This window comes from Nyctereutes procyonoides, unplaced genomic scaffold (assembly GCF_905146905.1).
Source record: "Nyctereutes procyonoides isolate TBG_1078 unplaced genomic scaffold, NYPRO_anot_genome, whole genome shotgun sequence".
In the NCBI taxonomy this organism is placed as follows: Eukaryota; Metazoa; Chordata; class Mammalia; order Carnivora; family Canidae; genus Nyctereutes; species Nyctereutes procyonoides.
This window is the reverse complement of record NW_026575157.1, coordinates 1,514,425-1,536,051: the sequence shown is the minus strand read 5'-3', so window position 1 is coordinate 1,536,051 and position 21,627 is coordinate 1,514,425. Positions and strand designations below refer to the sequence as shown.

Here is a 21,627-nt window from a genome sequence, read left to right as displayed (position 1 = left end):
CCCAGGGATCCCCTGCTGAGTACTTTATTGAAGAGAAGCAACGTCTTTGAAATTTTGTAACTTGTAGCTATGGTTCGGTGTTTTGTTTATCTTTTGTAATAAAGTCAGTTAAATACCATTAAAAAAAATCCAGGCATATCTCTAGCATAGTTCAATGATCTCATGAATTTTAACAGAAAATAAAGCAAGGAGGAGAAAATGACTGGGGTGGAGAAGGAGGCTGAGTGGGAAGGAGAAAAACTGAAAAAATTTTCTTAGCTATGTTAGTAAGATGGGAGAGAGATCAAAAGAGGTGAACTATGAGAAAAATTCTGTTTATGGCACATAAGCCACCTTATTTGTAGTTTTCTCCTTTGTAATTAGCATCTTCCAGCTGTGCTTTTCCTGTCTTTGAAAACCTGCACCTTCACTTCCTACAATTATATGTTTTTGTTGTTGCTATTTCTGTTGTAATTAAGACCCTGGTCTTTCTTTCAAGGTTTGCACCTTTCTATTTACCACACTTCTGGTCTGCATACACCCTGATCCTCAACTAAAAATGTCCTGCATATGGTTCTCTCCTCCTGGACTAGCAACTTTGGATCTAAGATGGATCCCACCCACTTCCTTCTCTAGAGCTCTTTTTCTGAGCTAGAGGTCTTTTTGGTATGGATTTATATGCTACAATATAAGGAGGAGGATGCAATCTGTTCATACTGCTGGACCAAGAAAGGCAAGACACAATGTTCAAAGAAATTCAGCAGCTGCAAACACCACAGAAATCAATAAGCTCACAAACCAAGACTGCATGCAAGCCTTCAATAAGCTAACAAACCAAGACTGCATGCAAGCCTTCAGATTCTTTCCTCAATGCAATTTTTATTGAATGACTTAAAGTGCCCACTAAGTGCAAAATACAGTACTATACACACTTCTGGGAAAAAGCAGCATCAGTACTTACAATATAAATTAAGAACCAGAGAGTTCTACAAAAATTATTTCCCTCCCCAATTGACCCTACTTAACTCCCGGTCTGTTTTAAGTCTGTTTCAGTAAATACACAGTATATTTAACACCGGTATAACTTCTTGAGGATGCAAAAAAAAAAAAAAAAAGGGAATCACAGGCTTAGACCAAAGAAAAGGTAAGCAATTATTATGCTCTTGCAATAGGTCAAATGTTTTAAGTGCTTCCACTTTATAGTTTCACTTAATATGTGCACACATACGTGTGTGCACTCACCTAGGCACACATACATTCTCCAGAAAGCTACTCTCATTTCATAGCTAACAAAGTCTTCAAGAGATTAATAAGTACAGACACAGGAATGAAAACAGGTTTTTCAAATTCCACAGCCCGTGCCCTTTCCATATTTTCTCTACAGTTGATTTTGAGATTAAAGATTCAGTGAAAAATGAAACCTCAGTGCAAAAATCCAATACTATCTTCATGTAAAATACTAAATGGTACAAAAAAAGTGGAGAACCACTGACTACAAGGCAGGAAAGTTTTCTACATTAAGGGGTGAATGATTCATAAGTCAGTCAATGGCTTCTGAATTTCCAAATACAAATAAAACTTGGTTTAGTGCAAAAGAGTTCCATCTTCAGGAGAAAAAAAGGCAACTCTTAGAATGACTTCTAAAAACAATGTTAAATTTTTTAAGAAAAAAATCCTAATTTGAAAGAAAATTCCAAGGCATCCTTAAACTTCAAGATCACATTCACTAAAGCACTGCTAGGCACTGTGTGGTATTTCAGTCAACCTATCAATGAAAGGATTAATCATACTTTTGCTTTTAAGGCACACAACCATACATACATCTATTTTTGCAAATACCTTCTGGATCTACCTGATAACACTAAACTGCCCTAGTTCATGTTATCTCTCACCATAACAAGAAATCTCAAACTTCCTAGACAGATAATTCCAAATACATAAATATGTTCTTCATGAAGCTTCTTTGTGAGCCCCAAACCTGCCTCTAACCAGCTATAGAACCCAAAACAAAATAAAATAAAACATAATGCAATAGACACTGGCCTTCAGCGTGCACTAGGCTCTTCCAAAATTTTATGGGAGCATTTTTGTGCTAGAACCACATTTCAACCTGATTTCAAAATATATCACCTATTCAACATTCTCTTTATCCTTATCTACCAACCAAAATTTATATACTACTTGCCTTCTGTTAAGGTTGGAGGGTCTCCTGGCACTTACCACAGATTATAATATACTATTGTTAATCACCAGACTCAAGTCTCAAGACAGCACAGACTATTTTGCTCATCAATGTATTCCTGGTAATTAGTACAGTGTCTGGCATGTGGTAGGCACTACTGACTGAATAAAAGAATACAGTGGAGTCTGCAGAGGTAAATTGTAGTAAGTCAGATTGTAAACCTTGAACTCATCCACAGGAAAGAACATACTGATTATTGGAAACAGAACAAAAAACATAAATAAATCAAGACTACTCACTAAACAAACTTTCCACACTCTCTTACATTCTATCTAGAATTCCATAGAAAGTTTCATTTCCTAGTTCTGGTCCTGTCAACCCTACTTGAATATGAGTGTATAGCACAATACCATTGAAATTTTCAACTGCAAATACTCCATAGTAACCCCATAAAGGGTTGGGGTAATTCTGTATTTTCTAGCATCACAGATGAAAGGCTTATCTCAATCTTTTTGGGTTAATAGCACTTCTGTATTACAAAAAAAATTAATCCTATACCTCTATGGTATATAAATCTGAAGGCATGCATTTTCATTCTTCACTATTTACATTTAGGCTTAAATATCCCAGAAATTCTGAATTTAGAAAGATTTTCCTGATCATTTTATAGAATCTGAGAGCTACAATCTTAAACACTCATATAATTAAAAAAAAAAAAAGGAAGAAGAAATGTAAAGAAATGAGATAGGTAGCTAAGAGTAATCAATATAGTTGGTTTGTTTCTATCCTTCCTCACCTCAGTTCATGTCCCTACCTGCCACCCAAATCTTCAATCAATTTAACAGCTGCAGGATATCCATGCCCCTAACAGAAGCCCCATCCTTATTAACTGCAGATAACTGAAATGCATCATAAATAGAAATTCCAAATGTTAACTTCCCCAAAAAATATTGTTACACAGCATTATAGTATAAGTTCTTACAGAGTTAAATACATTTCCAAGCCAAATAAGAACTCAACACCATAAAACATGGTTTTTATGGGAACATGCATTCTAAAACCCCAACTATCCCAATCTTTTGGGATAGACAATATTTTTAAATTAGGGTGTCTATATTCTGGAAAACATTTAAGTAAATAAAACTTTTGTTAATCAAATCATATCTTTGAACTTCAAGATCTGAAGTTTAAATAAAATACATATTCATGTATCTCTAGTTTCTACACTTAAGTTTTCACAATGAACTTGCAGTCCAAAAATAAAATCCCTCATACTAATAAAACAAAATAAATATGCTCTACATAGAACTCTCAAACTAGAATACTATATGATGCTTCAGAGCTATGTGTGTCACAATTCCTTTGTTAAAGCAAATATAGTTTTTGGTCACATTAATTAAAGACATAATACACCCTACTATTAGGAACTCCAATCATCTAGACATAGTGCTGTTTAATAAAATATGCTCTAAATGACTTTCTTTCTCATACCCGTAAGAGCTATTTGCAGAAATGTCCCAGTCGTCCTAGTACCTCATCAAACAAGTCCCCATCCACTGGGCTTCAATTACACCATCTACAGCAACAACTGAAATTCAGTCTGAGAGCAGACCTCTCGCAAATTTACTTCTTCCACTATTCTTAAGAGTTCTCTTTACATTCTTATAGTCAATCATATGTTACTGGTCAATACTTTCTTGTATTAAACTCTTCCTATTCAAATTACTCTGTGGTCTCTGTGTCTTAATTGGACCCTTACTTATATTACTTTCTTAAAAGAATTTTTTATTTATTTATCTCAGTATTTTATTTATATTCAAATGATATATTAGTGATGTAATTCTGTATTTTTAAGAGAATAAGTCTCAAAAACTAGGAGGGGAAAATTAACCATATATGCCAAGTTCTACCCTAGAACTACCATTAACTGAGCGCTTTTTTTTTTTTAACTGAGCACTTATTAAAAGTATGGAAGGCACTAAAGATTACATTATATAGGCATGACTGAATCATTGGCCGTTGGTGACTGAACTCAATCTCCAGCCCTTCTCCTGGCCACCAGACTAATCACAGTGGTTGGTTTTCTGAGGTTGGTTTTACAACAACACCTGAAGCTGCCTTGTCTTCCAACAAGGAGTTAACTCATTAGGATACAAAAGACAGTAAATTCCAAGGATTCTAGAAGCTCTGTGGCAGAAACCAGGGAAAAAGACTAAACATTTTTTATTATACCATATCTAGCCATATGAAGCTACTGGTAGACAACAGAAGGCACCAAATTTCTGTGTTTGTTTTCCCTTGCTCATGAACTTCTCTGCCTAGAATGATACTGTCAATCTCCCTAGTAGTCTTCCTTTCATTTCAACCACTCCCTCCTTCACAAAGCTTTTCCTATTCTTAGATCTTCTTCTTTGTCCTACCAATACATCTTACAAATGCTTAATTTAACTTCAAATATCATATTGGCATTTCTGGCTCCCACCACCACTAAACTATAAGCTTTCTGGGTTATTACCTACTTCTCAATCTTCTTAAAACAAAGAAATAATAATTAAATGCATAGACTTGATAATGAGATAACTGAATAAGCAGAAATATAAAACAGGCAACTGAAAACCTGAAACTAGAGTTTATGTAAGGGTGTAATATTTGATTTTGAATATACAAACTTGGTAGTAATGAACATAACACGTGAGTAAGAAAATATATGTCTCTCAAAGACACCTTGCAAAAGTAGAAAGCAGAAAATCAAAGACCAAACCTTAGAAAATACCCCCAGTGAACAAATGCAAACACACTATATTGATTAGCAGCCAAATTTTACAACATAGCCCAAAGGTGAACATTTAAATACATGTACTAAAAGTTCACATACCAAAAACTGACATACTCACAGAAATCTTGTCCAATAACTAAGCCTATCTGTTTGTCTTCTTATCTGGTAATTCTCAACATTTTTATGTTTGTAACATGCATTCAAATACTAAATATTTTTGGCAGCCCACCTGGAAAGCTTTAAAACCTTCACCACAACAAAGTACAACCACCCCTAAGGCAGGTAGCAATAATTACAACACATTGTTACTGCAGTATATAATACTATCTCAAAGTGTCTGCAAAAGCAGTTATCACACTACACAGCAGTATCTCTCTCTCTCTCTCTCAATTGTCCAGGCTCTAAGATATGTTCATAAGGCAAAGTACTCACAAGTTCTAATAAATAATATTTATTGGGCACTAATTTTAAAAGTAAGCTCTAATTGTTACCTCTTATTCACAGGAAATATGTTCCACTTTATAAGAAATCACACAACCTGTTTAGTTCAACATTCTGCTTCAAAGATACTGCAATTACATTTATAGAGCTTTAGCAAAAAAAAAATGACAAAAATACTTTATAGTATGATCAAACACGGAGGCATATCTGTGAAGATTTTACAACAAAAAGGCGGAGAACATCACTCTAAAAACAATGGCTTTCAACTAACAGGGTCACAAAAGTAACGTAGATGACAACAGCAATAAAGCCTGCTTCCAGAGTTTAGTAACAATATATTACAATAATACCCTGATACACGTATATTAATTTCCTTGAAGTTGCAAATGCTTAAGTTAGCTTCTATATAACACTACTATCTGTCAAGTTGACCTTATTAATCTAAATTTTACTAATTTTCTAACTTTGCTTACATCTAAGTTCTTAGTTGGTTTTTTAGTGCATAAGAGCCATATAATAGAACATACTAAATTTATGCCTAGTTATATTTATGCAAGCTTCAGTAAAGCTATAACAAAAATACTTTGAGTGTCCCAGAGACCTGCTTTCCTTTAAAAAGGTCCCAAATCAAGAATTAAAATCTTGGGTGCCTGGGTGGCTCAGCTGGTTAAGCAACTTCCTTGGGCTCAGGTCATGATCCCAGGGTCCTGGGATCAAGGCCCCCCTCACATTCTCCCCTCAACCCCGTGTTGGGCTCCCTACTCAGCAGAGAGCCTAGGTCTCCCTGTCCCTTGACTCCCTGACCCTCTGACGCTCCCCCTGCTTGTGCTCTTGTGCTCTCTCATTCTCTCTCTCTCTCAAATAAATAAATAGTCTTTAAAAAAGAGAGAGAATAAAAATCTTGTCATCAAATGAAGTGTTAATGAGAAGACAAACTTTTCAATAAAGTTGCTGGTTTTCCAGATGGGGAAAGTGAATTTGGCCACCTACTCAAACAATCTATAAAATTCAAATGCAAGTGAAATAAGACTTAAATACTGGAGGCAAAACAAGAGAAACAGTAGAGGGTAATAAAAGAGTATCTTTATAAAACAGGGTATGGAAGTTCTAGGAAACCAATTACATATGAGACTAAATTAAAGTAAACTTCTATTCATTAAAGGGCACGATAAAGAAAGTAAAAAGACCTCCTGAAAATGGGGGGGGGGGGTATTTAGACTATTATAAACTCCAGCAAAATAAAAAAAAAAGATAAAACCAATCCAAATGAAGAAACCAATGTAAATTTCACAGAAAAAAAAGATCTCAGTGGTCCATAAACATAAAAAGGTAAATGAGTAACTTATCAGCAATAAAACATTTCCGATGTATCAAGAAGTATAAATGAACTACAACACAAAGGTTCATTTATTTCATATGAACCTTGACTCTTACACCTCAGAACATACACAAAAGTAAACTCTACATAGATCACAGACCTAAATGTAAATGCTAAGATGATAAAGAATAAAGAAGAAAACACAGAAAAAAGTTTTATAAACTAAGGTTCAAGAAAATTAGGCCAAAGCACTGTGAAAGAAAAAAAATGGGACAATGAACATCAATGTTAAAATACTTAGACTTCAGAGAAACTGATAAAAGACAAGCTACATACACATTAAGAGAAAAAAATATACATATAATGAAATACATTCATTATATAGAAATTCCTACAACTCAATAGCAACATACAGATTATTTGTATATGATATAAAAATGATCAATAAGGAAAATATGGAAGCAGCTGGTTCCCAGTACCTCCCACCACACCCCCTCCCTGATTCAACTCTCCCACAGCCCCACTCCTTCTTCTCCACAGAAAGCTCCCTGAATTTCTAACACTGGAGTGAGAGGAAGAAAAAGGTTCTGTTGGTCAGAAGGGTGTTCTTGATGAGAAACCCAGATCAGCTGAGAGGCCTCAGCGGGAGACATAGCAAGCCTCACAGCCCCAATTCAAAGTTGTTTCTGTAGCTCCACCCCAAAGAAACAAGATACTGATATTACATGTATTCTGACATGAATTATGACACATAAGCTCATGTAAGTGTGAGTGTTACCACTGCTTCTCATATTAGTGTTACCATTGGGATGAACCCTCACTACTATTGGTTCTTCATCCCTGCTCCCTCTCTCCACACTGCTCCCCCACATCCAGCTTCACTGAGGACCTAGCTCTCAGCTCTGCAGCCAGTCCTGCCCTCAGGCCTAGTACAGCTCACCTCCACCTCACCCACTTCCAGGCAGAACAGCAGACTCAGCAAGCATGAGCTGTTTCCTTTTCCAGTTCAAAATAGGTTCTTTCTTGTTCTCCCACAGACCAAAAACAGTAAGAAAAGTCTTTCTGATCCAAAGGCTTACCTTTCCACAATTTAACCCACCCACCATTGGTCCTCCAAGTTCTTTCCAAATTTCCAAACCAACTACAATGTTAAAATATTTTGTACCCTCTACATCAAAATATACATCATAGAGATTTTTCGTGTGTGTGCAATTATCAAAGAGAATATTTTAATGCTAGTTTGAGGCATGAAGAAAAGGGTCTTCTATTTTTTTCTAAAGACTTATTTGTGAGAGAGAGACAGTACACAAAGGAGGGCAGGAGAGAAAAAGGGGAAGCAGACCACACACTGAGTGAGTAGCCTGACAGGAGGCTTGATCTCAGGGATCCTGATACCATGACCTGAGCCAAAACCAAGAGAGAGACAACCAACTGAGCCACCCAGTCGCCCCTGAAAAGGGTTTCCATTCTTCAGCAGTGAGTCTTTTTAACAAGTATTTAAATGCTTGTTTGCTTCCAAGCAGTAATGCTTCCAGTCATGGTAGACTATTAGTAGTTAAATTCTGGGAGAGTCAAAAGGTAACGACAGATTTCTGACTGCATGGGGGAGTCAGCACCCCAGCCCCCACACTGTTCAAGAATCAACTGTGTATGAGAAGCAGTATCTAAAAATCCTCCAAAAATGGCCAATAAGCACATGACAAAAATGTTTAAAACCACTAGTCATTAGAGAAATACAAGTTAATACCACAATGAGGTATCACTACATACTCACTAAAATGACTAAAACATAAAAGTTGACAATACCAAGTGTTAACAAAAAAGTAGACCAATGTTAACTCTCATGCACTGCTGATGGTAATGTGCAATAGTACAACCACTTCAAATAACCATTTAGCAATATTTTATAACAATTTTACTTCTCTATATTTGCCCAAGAGAAATGTAAATATGTCCCTTCAAATACCCTTTACATATTGATGTATGTAAATCAATATCACTCATGAGGGCCAAGAACCAGAAACAACCCAAAAGCTCACCAACAGAAACATACTTACACAGTCTGTAATATTCATATAAATATTACTCAGCACTAAAAAAGGAACTACTAACAAATGCAAGAGGTGGCTCAATCTCAAAAGCATTTTGCTGAGAAAAAAAAAATGTCAAATGCAAAAAAAAAAAAATTAAGATTTCATTTATGTGAAGAACTAAGACAACCAAAACAAAATGAGAGAAATTAGATCAATGGTTACCTGGATAGGGAGTGTGGAGATACTAAACAGAAAGGGTGACACAAGGGTTTCTTTTGGAGTTGCCAAATTCATCTAATGATATGCTTTAAATGGGTGCTTTTATTATATTTTTTGTAAATTATAACACAGTAACATTAACTTGGAAAAATCAAGATAGCAACTAGTAGGATGTGGAAAGGAGGGGCAGTTTGAGTGAGGAAAAAAGGAAATTTCTAGAATAAAAGGATGTTCTATTTCACATCTAGGGTGGTACAAAGAGTAGTAATGTTATTATATTTCTTTAAGGTATACATAAGCTTTCATATGCTTTGGTTCATACACACACACACACACACACACACACACACAAGCTTTCAGGAATGATTCATACACATACACACTCCAAAAAGAAAAGAAACAGGAAGACTGCAATCTTAGCATATATAATTGTTTCTCAACTCCTTGATGTATGAGTCAATTAATAAAAAGAAGATTAAATCTGCCCTAGAGAGATTGGGGGTGGAGAGCACGTGTCCAGCCTATGCACCTGAAGCTTTGGGTTTCCATACAGATGTTGGCCATGAAAGCCTAAGGAAAGAGGCATTGCCCTTACGACAGGCAAGTCTATCAGGGAACTGATGGGGAGAAACACTGGAAACAGAAGAAAGACTACATGTTCAAAGACTCTGATCCCTTTTAAATTGGGTGTATTGTAATAATCCAAACCTGGAGGAGCCCTGCAGCCAATATACACAGGTGCCGAAGCATTCTTTAAGAATACTAATTAATTTCAACTAGTGGTCCTCAAACTTTAAGTACAGAAGAATCATCTGGGATTCCTGTTAAGAATCCCTTAGTCCAACCCTTGGGCTTGAAACATTAAGTCTGTAAGGTATAGATTCTACATTTTTAGCAAGCACTACAGGAAATGAATTCTCTACAAAGCACGTTTAAGAAACTCTGATCTAAACTTGTATCAACAAGGTTAAAGAGACAATGAAAATATTGTTGGACATTTTTAAATATGAAGACCAAGTAAGTTTTCAAAAGCAGACTGTACTAAAATGGTTAATTGAGGTTAGAAAAGGAGAAAACTTTCAAAAATTACCCATCATATGTTCAAAACAAAATATCATGACAAGGAGAATATTCCTGAAAATTAATACAAGTTTGCCAAAATAAACACAGGTGGTCATTTTAGAAGTTCAACTTTAACTTCATCTACTTAGCCACATTATTGCACAGTGACATTCCAAAATGGCCTTCACAAGCCAAATTTGGTATTTCATGTATTGTATATATTAATGATTATTATAAGCTATGATAGCATACTCACCATGTCTAGCTGCAGGAAAAAGGCAGGCCACTGCGGCAGGCCAATACTTAAAGAGTTCTATGATATTAGAGAGTAACAGTGTGTTGTAGACTCAGAGAAGCAAAGACTCTAGTAACTACCTCTACTCTAAGCACATCAGAGCAGGAATGAATAATCATAGAATGGTCCCTGGGGGGAAAAGGGTGAAAAGAAAAGAGAGGGCCCATGATTTAAAAAAAAAAAAAAAAAAAAAAATGCACTGCCCTGACTTTATAGGAGGTAGCATGACAGAGTAGTATTGACTAACTAAACTCCTGACAAACCAACTATCTCCCCACTCATCCCCAAGGGGCCTGGTGTGAAACTTTCACAGGAGTCACCAGGACTCAAAGGAAAAACTACATGCAAGCACCAAAATTTAAAACATTACAATATTCTTTAGTTATTCAGAAACAGAACACTTTTTTATAAACAGAACACTTTTTTATAACATGTAAGTTCATACAACTAACACATGTAAAAATACTTTAGAAGCTCACTAGGTACCAAAGTAGGGAGCTGTCCTTTAAAATCAGTAATAAGAGGGCAGCGCGGGTGGCTCGGCGGTTTAGCGCCACCTTCAGCCCAGGGCATGATCCTGGAGCCCCGGGATGGAGTCCTGCATCAGGCTCCCTGCATGGAGCCTGCTTCTCCTTCTGCCTGTGTCTCTGCCTGTGTCTCTGCCTCTCTCTCTCTCTCTCCTGTGTATTCTCATGAATAAATAAATAAAATCTTTAAAAAAATTAGTAATAAGACAATATCCATTATCATCACTTCTAATCAATATTTATTAAAGGTCTTACCTAGTGTAATAAGAAAAAAGGAATTATACGCATAAAAGTTAGAAATAAAACTGTCATAATGTATTCATGATATAATTTTTTACCTAGAAAATCCAAAATCATCTCTAGGAAAGTATTAAAATAGAAAAGTTAAGCAAGATGGCTAGACATAAGATGAATATACAAAAGCCAGTTGCATGTGTACACACCAGTAATAAATAACAAATATTTTAAAGCACCACATATAATTATTATCAGAAATTACCAACTATATAGGAAAAAAATGACATACAAGAATTCCACAGTTAAAATTATAAACTGAAGAGATATTTAAAAAAGACCCAAAGAAAAGAAGTATACTCTGTTCATGGATAAAGACCCAATGCCATAAATATGTTAATGATTCCAAATTGGTCTATACAATCAACTGAATTACTGAAAAATTCAAGGGTTTTTCAGAGGTCTTGGTAAGATTATTCTAACACTTCTAAGAAAAATAATGTGTCATGACACTGGAAGAAGAAAAGCAAACTTACTTTTCCAGGAGTAGAGATTATTATGAAACTACAGCAATGAAGACAGGATGGTATTCACAAAATGAATGACGAAACAAAAGACAACACAAGGAAACAAAGAGCACTATGTAAAGCTTTTGTATATGATAAAAATGGCAGGTCAGTTCAGCGGCGGAGAGTATTAACTTTTCTATGAGGTAAAATTAACAACAACAAAAAAACATATGTAATAAAAATTAAATTGGATCACCACCTTACACCTGGTACAAAAAAAAAAAAAAACTAAAGATGGAATATGGTCGAAATGTTGCAAACAACTTTAAAACTCTCAGTAGAAAAGATAGATGAGTATCTTTGGCTATTTAGAAAAAGCTTCTAAAGTTAAAACAATGAAAATATACTCTTCAAGAATTCATTAAGCTGCAATAAAAGGAGGATAAACTTAGGAATCAACATGATTAACAATCTCAAATGAAAATAGAGGAGTGGAAATGAAAATGAGGAGACTGGTTAGACAGAGGTTACTTTCAAAGTTATATCTTTAGTTTTTTTTAATATATCTTTAGTTTTAAGTAGAATTCATGTGTATTTGTTATTATAAAGTATTAAAATTAATAAGAAATTTCATAAGTAAATGAAAACATATTTGCATGGACAACTGATCAGAAATCAATATTTATAATTAATTCAATTCTGCTTACTTCACAACTAAAAATGCAGATTACTAAAACAAACCATCAAAAGAGCATATGACCACCTAAGTAAGTAGTACACCCAGAACTGGCATTACAAAAAATAATAATTTGTACAATCAAACAAACCTTATCTCAACATATAGGATATAAGAAGAAAGAAAAATATTATAAAATAAAATTTGTAGCAAGAGAGATGAACGGTATTTAATATTCAAATAATATAGTTACAGAAAGGGGGTAGGGGAGAATAGAGTAGAAACAATAATTTTAAAATTTATATCTTTTTCATGAGAAGAACATGAAAGTTTTCAGAATAAAAATCCTAGGCAGAACTGTTAAGAAGATGCACACACACACACACACACACAATATACACACACATATACACACAATTTCTAGATTCTAAAACCAAAGAAAGCTTACAAACTTACACAAGGAGTTAACTTACTTACAAAAAAAAAGTAACATTAAACAGTATTAAATTTTACAGAAAAAAAAACATAATTAAATACCTCATTTTTAAAAACTAATTGGCTATTAAATGTGTCTATAACACAAGTAATATTTTTGATGGAAGTTGTATCATAAGAAATTTAAAATACCATCATTTAGAATACAATTCCATATTAATCCAACAAAATCAGGAATATTGTCAATAAAAATATGCTAAAAAGTCTTTCTTATTGAGGACAGAAAGAAAACTTTTCATTTTGACACTACTGGTGGGGGATGCAAGACTATAAAAACTTCATCAATCCATCAAAACTGAGTGGGAAAAAAAAAACTGAGTGGGGAAAATAAAACTAATAAATAGAAACTCAGATGACAAAAAATTATTTTTATCAGTTACCACCATATACATAAGTGACGAAATCCTACTAAAAGACTAGCAAAAGCACACAAGTTTAGATCTATTAGAAATAAAAAGAGTTTGATGAAACTACCATAAAATTACATCATCTCTCAGAATTTAAGAGACAAGAAAAAAAAGCATGAAATACTCAAATCACACTATGAATGTTCATTTAATATATAAATATAAAACTCTAAATTTCAAAGACACATCCTTTTCATATGCTAAAACCTCATGTAGTCATAAGGAAAATCTTAATTTCTAAAACTATTACAAATCATGTTTTTTAAACAGTACACTGAAACTAAAAATCAACAATTTAAAAAATGCAACATCTTAGGAAGTATACCAGAAAAAAAAAAAAAAATCTTTTAAACAGTAAAAGAAAAATGAAGTCAAATCCCAAACAAAGATGAAAATCCACAGCCCAAAATGACTGGAAACTCACTAAGTGATGAATTCAAGTATAAAAAGAGCAACAATAAACACCCAAAAAAACTAGAAAGGTGGAAATAATAAATACAAAAGCAAAAATTAATAAATTAGAAGATAAACGGAACTTATAAAGGCAACAAAGAACTGAATTCTGGAAAAACCAGTAAAATAGATCAACTTCTGGCAAACATTAATGAGAACAAAACAAATCAGGAATAAGAAAGAAATTGATCTACACAGACAGATTTAAGAGAAAACATCACACCTATACATACACACACACACCTAAACGAAATCAACTTGAAATCTATAAGCATTTTTAAAATTGACTCCAGAAGAGGTAGAAAACCTAAAAGCTTAATAGTCAAAATTTGGAAAACTTATCTAAAATGTGCTCTAGATAAATGGTCAGCCTGCCGTTGTCATATTCACCAAATGTTCAAAGTAGTAAGTACTTGGGTTGAACGATAGAAAATGGCTAAATACCACCAATTTTGAATGATTTAACTTAGTCCTATACTAAACTATTCCAAAAGCAAAGGAAAACCTAAAAAAGCTTCCTAATGAATCTTATGAGCTGACCTCACCTTGATAGCCCATATGCACGTAACAAACTATGTAACCAATCTCATTTAAGAATAAAGACACTAAATTCCAGATTAAAGTTTACTATATTGAATTTGGATGCATCATGACTACAGAAAGCAACAGAACATAACGGTTAAGAGAAGGTGCTCATGAGTCTCATGACCCTGAGTTTAAATTCCACGCCCAAAACATAACAGCAATGAAATGTTCCTTTAGTTCTTCTCTAATACTGTTTCTTCAACCACAAGATGCCGAGGGAAATAAAAAAAAAAATAGTGCTCACCTAATAATAATGTGCTTGGAAAGACTAAGTGAATAAAAAGTTTTGAAAACTCTATGCACAATTAGTTAACATAGGTATATATAACATATTCCAAATGTTATCTATTACAATTGTTTTTATTTTTGACAAATTATCACATCAATCATTGCAAAAGGAAAAAAGAAAAAGACATTTGATAAAGAATCAACATCTAAATCTGATTTCAAAACAAATTTTAAAACTTAGAACTATAAGGAAATCTCCATATCATAATGAAACAATGCGCAACAGAGACTAACACTAATCCTAGCAGTATTCTGTAATCTTAACTAAAGCAATAAAAAAATGAGAAAAAAGTATTAACAAGGAATAGGTCAGAATGATAATTACTTGCAAATGACACAAACTATAATACATAGAATATTTTAAAAATCAACAGAATATTTATTAAAACTAACGAGACTTCATTAAGGCAACTGGATACAATGTCAGTATACAAATCAAAATAGGTGAGAAAGAAAAGGAATAAGGAAATACGTAGCTGAATCCCTGCCTCTTTGCCCAAACCAAGTCTTAAGCTAATAACAACATTATCAACTATTTAGTACTAAAGAATATCCCTTTTATGTGATGTTTACAGTGATTTACATAACATTCACTGTCCTTTGAAATGCTGTACTGTATTTTTCACAACTATAAATGATACCTAAATTAGAAAATATTACATAATTTAACTAAAAACTTTACCCTGGATCCAGCTTCTAATGTTTTCCAAGTTTTGCTTTAACTCTTAAATTAGCTGATCTGTGACATCCTTCCCACCTGATCCCCAAATGTAATTAAGTGAAAGTTGACTGTTGATCCATAAAATTCATTCTGCCTCCACCCTCTAGTATTTCTTTTTTTGTCCTCCCTGTCCAGAAATAAATGCATGCTTAGCTCCACTAAAACACTCAGATCCAAAAGAGCTGTTCCTGTCAAATCATACTAACTTTAAGGCTTTAAAGGAAGATTCAGAGGCAATTAATGATTTGTGCAAGGTCACCCAGAAAGGTGATTTAGGTCCAACCCACACTTCACTACAGTAGCCTATATTCCAACAGTAGTCCATGGTTTCTCAATAATTAAATCCTGATATTCAGTTAGGAAACTAAATTACTGCATTTGCATTCCTTTTAGAAAACATTCACTCATTATTTCACTCATCAAATATTTACTGAAACCTATTATGTGCAAGACACCATTATTCTAAGCTCTATAATGAAACAAAATAGGCAAAATACCTACCCTTATAAACCTTATATTTTATCCAACTCAGAAAAATACGTTTAATGTAAATAGTACCCAGCTCACTTCACTCTGTACATCAGTTTGGTCCCTAGGAGGAAGCCTGCTATTGCTGCCCTAAGGAATCCTCATTTGGAACCTGAAGCTATATATAGGTACCAAATTTTTGAGATCTAAGGATGCTACACTTAGGCAAATATAAAGTACAAATGTTGAACCTACATGTTCATGAAACCACCTGGGTGGCTCAGCGGTGGAGTATCTACCTTTGGCTCAGGTTGTAATCCCAGGGGCCTGGGATGAAGTCCCACATCCGGCTCCCCTCAGAGAGCCTGCTTCTCTCTCTGCCCCTCTCTGTGTGTCTCTCATGCATAAATAAATAAAATCTTAAAGAAAAAGAAGATACATGTATGTTCAAGACTAAGATTATGGACAGGATTTAATGGGAGCTAATCTGCCACCAACTCCACCTAACCTGTATCACCTAAACCTCAGAAAAGCAGCTTTCTGCAGTTTTATTACATCTCATAACTCCCCGCCATGGCCAAACTTCAACAACCAAGCAAAGAACACATCAGAGGAAAAGATAGCTAAGCCAGCCCCTTGGCTTATACCATGGCAAGCTACTTTGCAGGTGAACAAAAGACCTATGAAAGAAAGCTTTGTGTTGTGCTGCATAAATAAATAAATAAATAAATAAACAAATAAATAATTAATTAATTAAAAATCATTATTACTAATCATCCTTCTGGAAATAAAAAATCTTGAAAATATAATAAACTATTCCAACCTCCAGAATAAAACTACATACATAAAACTAATACATATGTGCATTCACACGCATAATTTTAAGGAGAGCAGAAAACAGGCTAAATTTTGATTATGCAAATGCACTAGACACTTCTTGTTTTCATAATAATTCATAGTTTCTAAGTGAAAACAAAGAGTTTCACTTTTGTTTCTTCTAAAGTATGAAGTTCACTTCCTAGTTACTAGCTTGTAGTCCGCTTCCTAGTTACTAATCTGGTGAATTTAAGCCTATGAATTTATCTGTAATGGATGGTTTAAAGTACTTATACCTAAATAAACATTTTTAAACAGTTCTGAGTAACAAATAGTATATTACTGCAAAAAAAGTAAATAAACACATTGTTTCTTTTCAAAAACCCCATAAATGCCATTATGGAAATATAAAAATAAATGCATAATAAAAATCGCTCCAATAAAAATTCCCCAGTATCCCAAAAGATCTGACACATACACTAACAATAGCATCATAATAGTAATATTTTGGATCAACAACTATTCCCTTTGTGTAAGGAGGGGACTCATGAAGCTGGGAAACTGGATTTGATGGCCAAGATCATCTTCAGTAATTTGATTCTAGAACCTACGATTTTATGCATAAACCTCTGAACCAGGCAGATCTGCATTATCTGATTCTACGCTAGAAAAAGTCAACTTTAAAAAAAAAAAAAAAGCAACTCACAAACTTCTTACCATTGTTCAAACTTAAAAGATGTGAAAAGTAGGAGCCACATTTCCCACTCTCAAACAATAACCAGGCTTTAATATTCAACACTGAAGAGAGCTATAAACAAAAAACGATACCAAACCTATTAAATCCTGCTTGGCATACATATGAACACAAGGTCCTGCTCTAAGTATTAACACTTTATCACATACTTAAACATCAAAAACTAAAGTTTAAGATATTCAAAACAGAATACAAGGAGTAGAAGATAAACTATCCTGAACTCCCATTAGTAAATCTAGAATCCTTTTTCACGGTAAATAAATCGCAGTCTGCAACAACCTTCTGAATGTGCCAGGAGCAGTTAACTCACACAAGAGTTCCAAAGACAACTTTCCCAAAGTGCCTAAAATAACAATGCGCTATCCTTGCTTTCCAAAATTCTTGAGCATCTTCAATTACCTCAAGTACTATCTAGAACTCTAAAAATAATCTCAAAGCAAAAACTTAGCAGTGGGTATTCAGACCGTCCACTCTAGGACACAGCAGGCCTCGTTCTGAAATCAAGCACAGGTAGGATACAAACGACGCCAAAACTAGCACAGGGTGGGGCATTCATTACTGGCTCAGATAAGCCAAACACAGCTTTGGTCGCTGCTCCCAGTAAACCCCTAGTGACTCCCCGAATCTCAACACGACTAAAGCAATGTTTTCCTTTTGCCCAAAATGCTTTTCACAGAATGCCAAAAAAAACAAACAAACAAAAAAAAAAAAACAAGTCATAGCCAACACTTCAAGATATGGTGCAAGCCATGATAACGCACTTGAGATTCTGGAACCCAAATCTCCAATAAAATGAATGTCTCTCACCGCTCACTGGGAAAGATCTGAAGCTGCACACTTCAGATTCTTTTTTTTTTTTTTTTTTTTTTTACTTACGTGGCCATTTGAATGTGTGACTGAGGCAAGAGTAAAGGGTGAAGGATGGAATAAGGTCAAACTTAGCAGACAAAAGATCCCTGGAATAAACATGGCCAGAAAGGTCTCCTTTCGTAGGGGCAGGGTGTATATTCAGAGAGAAAGAAAAAGAAAGAAAGAAAGAAAGAAAGAAAGAAAGAAAGAAAGAAAGAAAGAGAGAAAGAGAGAAAGAGAGAAAGAGAGAAAGAGAGAAAGAGAGAAAGAGAGAAAGAGAGAAAGAGAGAAAGAGAGAAAGAGAGAAAGAGAGAAAGAGAGAAAGAGAGAAAGAGAGAAAGAGAGAAAGAAAGAGGAAAAGGGAAAAGAAGAACAAACCAAATCCTCTACTTTCCAACACAAGAGTCCACCTGGTAGCCGTACCTGCCCCGCCAAGCAGGCAACTCCACTCTAGTAGAGATCCCTTCTGCAAAAGAGCAGGCCTGGAACGCTCCCACCTTCGACACACAGAGTGTTTGTGTTCAGGAAGGATGACAACCGGCTGCTTTTTTTTTTTTTTTTTTTTTTTTTTTTCAGAAAAGGAAGGAGGTGAATAAAGTTTAATTCAGAAGCCCCGTAAGGAGTGAGGAACGGGAGGGTCGCTCGCAGTACGCAGCGGGCACCGTCGGCTGCAGGAAAGCGATCGGCAAGAAGGAAGCGGGTCGAGACCCACGACGTGCCCCCACTCCCCACGCTGGGCGCGACGCCCCGAAGGCGCGGGCGGCGGGCGGCGGGCGGCGGGCGGCGGGCGGCGGGCGGCGGGGGAGCAAGCCCGGGGCGGCGGAGGGGGAGGCCGGGAGCAGGGAGGAGCGGGGCCCGGCCGCGCCGGCTCCGGGCTCGCCTCACCTTCTGCGCCGCGCTCTGCTGCAGCACGTTCTGCTCCACGGTCATGGCCCCCGCGGCGCCGGCGGCGACTCGGGCGGCGGCGGGCGGGTCCCCGCGCCTCCGCCGGCCCTGGCAGCCGCGCTCCGCCGAGCTCCGGGGAGCGGCGCGGACCGCCGGGGAGGACAGCGCCCCCGCCAGCCAGGCGCGAAGGCGATGGCGGCCGGCGTGCGTGCGCGGGCCCCGCGGGCTGGCGGCGAGGCGCGGACGGCGAGGGCCGCGGCGGCAGCCCCACGACTTCGCGCGGCCCGCCTCAGCGCGGCTGCTCCGCGGCGGCGGGGGCCATGGGCGGGGGCGGGGGCCGAGCGGGCCGGGCCGCGTCACGCGCGCGCTCCCTCGCCGGCGGCTCGCGGGCCACTGCGGGGAAGGGAGAGGGGACGGAGGGAGCGGCGGGCCGGAAGGGCGCTCTCCTCCTCCCTCCCCGGCTCCACCTCCCCTCCCCTCCCCCAACCGCCGTCGCCTCCCCCGCCCGGCGGCTCCGCCCCCGCCGAGCCCCGCCCGCCGGCCGCCCTAACCCTAGATTGTGACCCGCGGGGCGGCCCCGCCCCCAGCCCGGCCCGGCCCCGCCCCCGGCCCGGCCCGGCCCGGCCCCGCCCCCAGCCCGGCCCCGCCCCGCCCTGCGCGTTCCCGGGGGGCGGGGCGAGGGCGCGCCCCGCGGGCTCTGCCTCGGAGCCGCCCCTGCGGCAGGTTGCGCGGGGCCTGCCCCTCGGCTCCGCGAGGCTCGGAGCCCGGGCCCGAGGGCCGCGCTCTCTCGGCGCCCGGACTGCTCGGATCGCCAGCTTTCCGGACTCCTCCGAGACAGAACCTTTCCCCTTGAGCCTGGTAACGTCCCGAAGCCCGGCTCCTTTCTGGGTCCCCGGTCCCCCCCCCCCCCCCGCTCGCCTTTCTAGGAATTTCACAAGCAGTAAACTTGCCCGGAGGGAAGAAGTCAAGTGTGACTTCAGCAAAGGGCTGTCAGAAGTCCTTAGGCTGGAATGTACTTTTCTCCTTAACCGATCACTACATAAATGAATATTGATATTCTCCGTCTGCTTCACCCACGCAAACAGGTGCCTACCAGTCGTTGCGAGGCTCTGGAGAAATAAGGGTTATTTCCTGAAGATCTGATAAAAATGAAATACGGTCTATACAACAGACAAAAGTATCCCTGCCCGGGTGGCGCGTAATTCCGACATACCAGCTGTCAAACAATTAGCAGTGAACCTTCCTTCCTGCCTGGAAAACTTGACCGTATATGGAGTTGAAAGAAAAACTTAACATCGAGAAGGCGATCTCTGCTCTCAAAAAGACCTTGAGCTTCGCGAGCTCATCTGGGGATAGGAGGTGAGGGTGTGGCAACGAGAGGGGCAGAATAATCAGTCCATCTTGTCATAAATGCATTACACACATATGCAAATCCGGGTATAATTTTCAGTCTGATGGCAAGAAAAGCAAGCTTAGTGAATGATCACTGAGATATTATCCGGTTTTATATGATAATCGTGGATCATAGTGATTCTCAAGGCTTTGTAACAAATCTGTGCACTTCACAGCCGTCTTTGCTTCACACCTCAGATATTTTCAATCAGCATTTGAGATCCTTCCCTGGAGTCTTCATATGTATTTGATTTTGACATATCACGGACTTAATTCTATTGATATCCTATGTTTTCACCGGAGGAATTTGAAAAGTTGTGAAGTGGTTGGAAACACAGAATTTTAGGAATGATGCAATAGCTCTCCTAGAATGCACAGTTTTGTTGTGAGAACACTGAGACTCAAAGAAGGCTACTTGCCAAAGAAAGCAAACTAGAGCCCATTTTACCTCATTTACAGACCGAAGTTCTGTCCAACGTCATCTTCATGTTTCTCTCTATCATGGATTAAAAAAAAAAAAAAAGAACTCTATCCAGTTCATGACATTTGAATATAAGAAAGTTAATTTTAACATAAAAATGTAGTACTATGATTTTAAAAAGATACTGCCATATACTAAACTTTAGTTTTGTTTTTCTGAGTTAAATTGTTAGTTCCACAGAAAATGTTATTTTACCAGTGGTTACTAGGTGATTATTAAATAAACGTTTTTATAGGATAGTCATATTTGCCCACTTTGATCATTTACTTCCAGCTTACCTCTAGTGGTTTCCTACTGAAATTTTTAAGACCTTAACTGTTTTGTATGAGGAGAAAGTTTCAAGTGTCCTTATAGGTATTCTTTTCTAGAAAGCATACTAGAATGAACAGAGGATGGAAATGTGAAAATCTGAGATAAATTTGCACACATGACACACTGCCAGATATCCTAATTCATTTTAGCAATTTGTCCCAATGTTCAGTTTTTTCTGTTCATGAATAAGCCTTAATATGATTGTTGGAAGCATATAACCTCAGGATATTATTTAATAATTCCCAAATTGTACTACTCTGGATTGTTGACACTCAGGTAAACAGTTAAACTGACAGATTTCATTAAAATTAAAAATGTAGGGGCCTCTGGTGGCTCAGTTCATTAAGCCTCTGCCTTGGACTCAGGTCATGGTAATGGGATAGAGCCCTAGTAGGGCTCCTGGCTCAGCGAGGAGTCTGCTTCTTCCTCTGCCCCTCCCCCTACTTGTGCAAGCTCTCTCTTTCAAATAA

The 21,627-nt window shown here is 37.4% G+C and overlaps 1 protein-coding gene across 4 annotated transcripts in view; it reads right to left on the bottom strand.

Moving 5' to 3' along the window:
• USP25 (ubiquitin specific peptidase 25) overlaps window positions 1-19,216 on the bottom strand; it is a 136,331-nt gene extending 117,115 nt beyond the window's left edge. Inside the window, exon 1 of one of the 4 annotated variants that reach the window (XM_055313820.1) lies at window positions 18,973-19,216. In XM_055313820.1, the coding sequence (XP_055169795.1) occupies window positions 18,973-19,017 (45 nt within the window). In that variant the 5' untranslated portion in view covers window positions 19,018-19,216. Of the gene's footprint in view, window positions 1-18,510; window positions 18,566-18,972 lie in introns of those variants that run through there. The other 3 variants (XM_055313821.1, XM_055313823.1, XM_055313822.1) reach the window with 3 other exon arrangements.
• Between the last annotated feature and the right edge of the window lie 2,411 nt (window positions 19,217-21,627).